The sequence below is a fragment of the Dipteris shenzhenensis genome, chromosome 20 (assembly GCF_047967505.1).
Source record: "Dipteris shenzhenensis isolate YYH24624 ecotype China chromosome 20, Dip_SZ_1.0, whole genome shotgun sequence".
In the NCBI taxonomy this organism is placed as follows: domain Eukaryota; kingdom Viridiplantae; phylum Streptophyta; class Polypodiopsida; order Gleicheniales; family Dipteridaceae; genus Dipteris; species Dipteris shenzhenensis.
Window position 1 is genome coordinate 33,483,824 of NC_141615.1, and position 5,748 is coordinate 33,489,571.

The 5,748-nt window shown below is 42.7% G+C and overlaps 1 protein-coding gene across 1 annotated transcript; it reads left to right on the forward strand.

Annotated features, from left to right (window-relative positions):
- The first annotated feature begins 3,289 nt into the window (after window positions 1-3,289).
- LOC147889561 (uncharacterized) lies at window positions 3,290-5,427 on the forward strand. Its single transcript, XM_087392092.1, has 3 exons — window positions 3,290-3,719; window positions 3,822-5,113; window positions 5,222-5,427. The coding sequence occupies exons 1-3, from the start codon at window positions 3,305-3,307 to the stop codon at window positions 5,249-5,251; spliced, it is 1,737 nt and encodes a 578-aa protein (XP_087248218.1). The 5' UTR covers window positions 3,290-3,304; the 3' UTR covers window positions 5,252-5,427.
- The last annotated feature ends 321 nt before the right edge of the window (window positions 5,428-5,748 follow it).

Here is a 5,748-nt window from a genome sequence, read left to right on the forward strand (position 1 = left end):
AAGGTTGTCTTTTCACACAATTTTCAAGTTTCCACACATTTGTCTTTACAAACACAAGGGTTCATAGTTTAAAAAAAGGCGTGAAATTTGAAATTCAAGTTTCCACACGTATCTCTTTTCAAACACCAAGGTTTATAGTTTTGTTTGTTTAAGTTTCGAGTAAATCACACACCAAGGTAGATAGTTTTGTTTGCAAGTTTCCACACATTTACATTCTCCTTCACTATCTCTCCTCTAATATCCCTCATTGATCATAGCTTCCAAATTCCTCCATCAAAACATCTCTCCTTGATCGTCACCCACTCCTTTCTCCTCCTCATTGGTAAGATTTTCTATCTCTTTCATTCTTACTCTCTCTATCCCTGTCTCTCATACTTTCTCTTGCTCCCTCCCTCTCTAAATTTTCATCTCTCATCTCCTCTCTCCCTCTCCTTCTCTCTCTCTCTCTCTCTCTCTCTCTCTCTATTGTCTCCCCTCTCCCTCTCTTTTTCTCTTCTCTCTCTCTCTCTCTCTCTCTCTCTCTCTCTCTCTCTCTCTCTCTCTCTTTCCTCTCCTTTTTATTTCCTCTCCCCTCTCCTCTCCGTTTCCTCTTATCTTTATTTACTCTCTCCCCTCCTCTTCACTTCCTCTCTCTCTCTCTCTCTCTCTCTCTCTCTTTCTCTCTCTCCCCTCCTCTCCATTTCCTCTCTCTCGCATCGCCTACTCTCTCGCTTCACCTCTCTCTCTCTCTCCCCCCCCCTCTCTCTCTCTCTCTCTCTCTCTCTCTCCTCTCTTTCCTCTCTTTCTCTCCTCTCTCTCGTCTCTCTCTCTCGCTCTCCCACTCTCTCTCTCTCTCTCTCTCTCTCTCTCTCTCTCTCTCTCTCTCTCTCTCTCCCCCCCACTCTGTCCTCTCTTTCTCTCCTCTCTCTCTTCATGTTCCTTGTCTTTCCAAGCGAAGGACTTGCACAAACTTTCGACAAAAACGAACGACTCGAAAATAGCGAAGGACTTGCACAAACTTTCGTGGAGAATGCCCTAACGCACCCTTTTGCTAACCCAACACAAAAAAGATGACACTACCCTAAGACCCTTTGGAGGGCCAAAAATTCACGTTGCAAATGAAGGCCAACAATTGGAAAATATTTGAGATGTTTATACATAAATATATGTATGTACCATGTATTTACTTTTGAATAGGCCTTTAAATTTCAGGGCTGGAGTAGTTGTGCTTCTATGAAGCAAGAAACGTAATTAATATAATCATGTTTACATATTTTAGCTTGAAGTTTCATTAAAGTTTAAAATTAAATGACATATATCATTGTTCAAATATATTCATGCTAGATACTTCTCCTATAATAATGGAAAAAAAGAACTAGATCTGCATTACAAAAGTAATTAATTGAAATACGACACTTGTGCTTCAATAATCTGCTTTAATTTGATTTCATTAAGAGCTTGCTGATACATATTACATTAATGAAATAATGCTTTTCAAACTACAAATGCTTTTCACCAAAGGCAATCATTAGAGATTATGCTCTCTTTAAAGTAATTTTTTGCTACATACGAGCTACAAATCTACTACTACAAGAAAAACTCCAAATTTTCCATGTATTTTCTTTAAAATAAAATGTTTGGCGTGAGGCAAACATGTCGGGCCTTCCATTAACAATGCCTTCCAAACATGTTGAAAGACATAGCCACACTTATACAAGCAACACAACACAACAAGACATAACATTTAGTCTGCACATCATCAGCCAAACAAAGCCACACTCATACAAGCAAGCACAATACAACAAGACATAACATTTAGTTTGCAAGACATAACATTTAGAAATTTATGGCTGGGATTGATTTCTGACCTGCGTCGGCAAAAAATTAAGAAATCAGATGTGCTTCCAAATTCCTCCATCAAAACATCTCTCCTTTATCCCTCCTTGATCGTTGCCCACTCCTTTCTCCTCCTCATTGGTAAGATTTTCTATCTCTTTCATTCTTACTCTCTCTATCCCTGTCTCTCATACTTTCTCTTGCTCCCTCCCTCTCTAAATTTTCATCTCTCGTCTCCTCTCTCCCTCTCCTTCTCTCTCTCTCTCTCTCTCTCTCTCTCTTTCCTCTCCTTTTTATTTCCTCTCCCCTCTCCTCTCCGTTTCCTCTCATCTTTATTTACTCTCTCCCCTCCTCTTCATTTCCTCTCTCTCTCTCTCTCTCTCTCTCTCTCTCTCTCTCTCTCTCTCTCTCCCCTCCTCTCCGTTTCCTCTCTCTCGCATCGCCTACTCTCTCGCTTCACCTCTCTCTCTCTCTCTCCTCTCTTTCTCTCTCTATCTCTCTCTCTCTCTCCTCTCTCTCTTCTCTCTCTCTCGCTCTCCCACTCTCTCTCTCTCTCTCTCTCTCTCTCTCTCTCTCTCTCCTACTCTGTCCTCTCTTTCTCTCCTCTCTTTCTCTCCTCTCTCTCTTTCATGTTCCTCGTCTTTCCAAGCGAAGGACTTGCACAAACTTTCGACAAAAACGAACGACTCGAAAATAGCGAAGGACTTGCACAAACTTTCGTGGAGAATGCCCTAACGCACCCTTTTGCTAACCCAACCCAAAAAAGATGACACTACCCTAAGACCCTTTGGAGGGCCAAAAATTCACGTTGCAAATGAAGGCCAACAATTGGAAAACATTTGAGATGTTTAAATATATGTATGTACCATGTATTTACTTACTTTTGAATAGGCCTTCAAATTTCAGGGCTGGAGTAGTTGTGCTTCTATGAAGCAAGAAACGTAATAGAATTCCTGCACAAACAACCGAATAATAAGAGAGAGTTTTCGACATGGTCTCTTCAAGGAAACGGAAAGAGCGTCAGACTATACTCTTTCAAGTTCACACACCATCGTCAGGCCTGGTCAAATTATGAAGGCCGCTTTTCGTTTGTAGTACAAGTAAAGGTATTCAAAGCAGCTTGAAGATGCTTAGCTTAGTCGACGTGCTCACTACTCTGGAACGGGTGGCCGAGCCACCTTTAATACATAACTTCACAACAGTCATGCAAAAGTACAAACAAACTTGTCCCAACCAAAGTCATAAAAACTACGACTACAGAGAATCTATTTCAGAGAGAATCTTCTGACTTGACATTTCGTAACTAATCATTATGCTTCGCCCACCTTTAACATTAAGAAAACTCGAAACTTGAACGCAAAACATGCAGCATTTGCATGCTCATAGAATCCGTAAGGTGAAAACTCGAAAACTTGAACGCAAAACATGCAGCATTTGCATGCTCATAGTTGTGCTTCTATGAAGCAAGGAGCGTGCAAGGGCTTTCGACATGGTCTCTTCAAGGAAACGGAAAGAGCGTCAGAGGCGGCTGGAGGCCCTGAGTCAACAGCGGACGGAGGTCTGCACCCTTCTTCGCAGCAAAGAAGCTGCACTGCAAGAGGACAGAAATTTATGGCTGGGATTGATTTCTGACCTGCGTCGGCAAAGAATAAAGAAATCAGATGTGCAGTCCGAACTATACAGTGCTTCTTTAGCAGGAGCTGAGACGTCACTGTACCGTGAGCGATTGCAAGAACTCAACACCTCCATCTCTGAGATTGCAGCCGACATCTCTCAGCTTGAAGCCGATATCTCTAAGCTTGAAGCCGATATCTCTCAACTTAAAGCCGATGTAGCAGTTCTCAACGCACAGATTTTAGCGACAGAAGCAGAGATCGAAACGTTGCCGGACTTGAATGAAGCAGGTTTCAACACCTATCTTTCTAGCATGTAGTGTTTATCGAATCTTTTTAATGGATTTCCACTCTTTTTATCCCTGCAATTTATAACGGATTTCGACACTGCAGATTACTTCACCCTAATCAGAAAGCTCGGGCCACCCTCCTCTTTGCAGAAGGCTAGGAACTGGCGAAAAGCACAAGAAGTGCCTGTATATTTATGTCACTGCCCTCCAGAAGCAGAGCCCCCTCTTCCCCTCACCTTAGTGCACCCTGCATTTGCAACATTTGTTGACAGATTCAACAACACCTCAACAGTCGAGTTCGGTGATGTCGAGTGCCAACTGGCTTTTGATCTATGCTCATTGGTGGCAGAGCATTATTCTTGTGAGACCGACAAAATGGAGGACATTAACCGCTTGTTTAGCAAATATCTGGGGTTGGCCATCAATCCAATAACAATTCTCGGCTACCCTACAGATGGATCTCATGTGCAGGGCACGCACCTGATTTACACGTCACAAGGAAAGAAAGAAGAGGGGAATTCCTTATTTCAGGGGATTCATTATTATGGCTTGTTCCTCTCTAGTATGGAACAGAGATTGAGAGCAAGTACTGTTTGTCCTTGTTTTCTTGTAGAGCTGGTCGGTGTCCACATCAGGATAAGTGGACTCGCTTACTTGAACAAGGTGGCATGCCAACCATTCACTACCTTTATGCATTGTTATACCAATACCTACGACAAGACAGACGTGGACTGCCTTTGCAGAGCATTCTGCGCCTTAAGACAAGGTATTTCTGAATTGAAGCAGTTCTATGGATCAAGTCCTCCACAAGTTGACAAGAGAATTCCTTACCCTCTACAGGCAAAGCCAGCTCAATTTGTCGAGAGGATTGGCACCAAACTTCTCTTTGTGGTGGAGGTGGAGCAGTCTAAGGATTTGATGTTGGTCAAGTATTGCAAGAGGTACGGGGACACCGTGCATGCCACATGGGCAGGTAATGGCCTCGCTCCTAAGCTCTTCAAATCTGAAAAAATTGCAGGTGGCTGGGTCGCCATTGAGATGGAATACCTGCCTCGTCCAGATTGGAAAACTGTACATGAGTGGGCCAAGCATTTGGATGAAACTAAAAAGTCTGAATTGCGATCAGCAGTTCACAATGCATTGAAGGAGGCACATACTTGTACATGTGAGGGGATGGAAGTGGCGCATGGTGACATGCGGGCTCCCAACATCATGGCGAGATCAGTAGAAGATTCTTTTGAGATCAAGTTTTTGGATTTTGATTGGGCTGGCGCTGTTCAATCTACAATATATCCTTCCTTCATAAATACGGATCTGCGTTGGCATAAAGATGTGGGAACCGGGAAGCCCTTACAGCAGGACCATGATTGGTGGTGGGCAGACAAATGGACCGAGGTAGACACTACTTATATTTTATTTTGACGATATCATGAAAACATTGGGTTACTCTTTTTTTAAAAAAAGAAACGTTGTTGGGTGAGACTTTTTGTGTTGTGTGAGCAGGCAGAAGCAGAGGACACTACGGACGTGTAACTAAGAGGAGTAAAGGCATCATGGTCATGGCAGCAGCAGAAGCTGCTGATGACTTGCTTGATTTTGGTGATAAGTTGCACAGACCGCTTAGTTAGGATGTGTCACATTTTGTAGTTAATCTTCTGTTGTGTAAGCAGGCAGAAGCAGAGGACTGTATGGACGTGTAACAAAGGGTGAGTAAAGGCACCATGGTCACAGCAGCAGCTTCTGCTGCCGATGAGTTGCTTCATTTTGGTGATAAATTGCACATTACATTGTGACGCTTAATTAGGATGCGTGACAATTCTTGTAGTAGATATTTTTGAGTAAAGCGCAGATGTGTGATTGTAGACCTTACATTCTAGATGTGATGGTCTCGTATCATAATGGTATCCAATATTAACCAGGAGCTTAAATAGCTTTGCAGATTTTTACATCAGGAAATTTGCAAAGGATTCTGCAGGACTCATCACACCTAGGTTGAGGGGTCACCTATGCACACCACTACTTCAAGTTTG

Bases quoted from the DNA above. Each gene is read 5' to 3' on its own strand.
- LOC147889561 (XM_087392092.1), top strand. From the start codon at position 3,305: ATGGTCTCTTCAAGGAAACGGAAAGAGCGTCAGAGGCGGCTGGAGGCC. The intron at 3,720-3,821 runs GTTTCAACACCT...TCGACACTGCAG, and splicing joins GCCGGACTTGAATGAAGCAG to ATTACTTCACCCTAATCAGA. The intron at 5,114-5,221 runs GTAGACACTACT...TTGTGTGAGCAG, and splicing joins GGGCAGACAAATGGACCGAG to GCAGAAGCAGAGGACACTAC.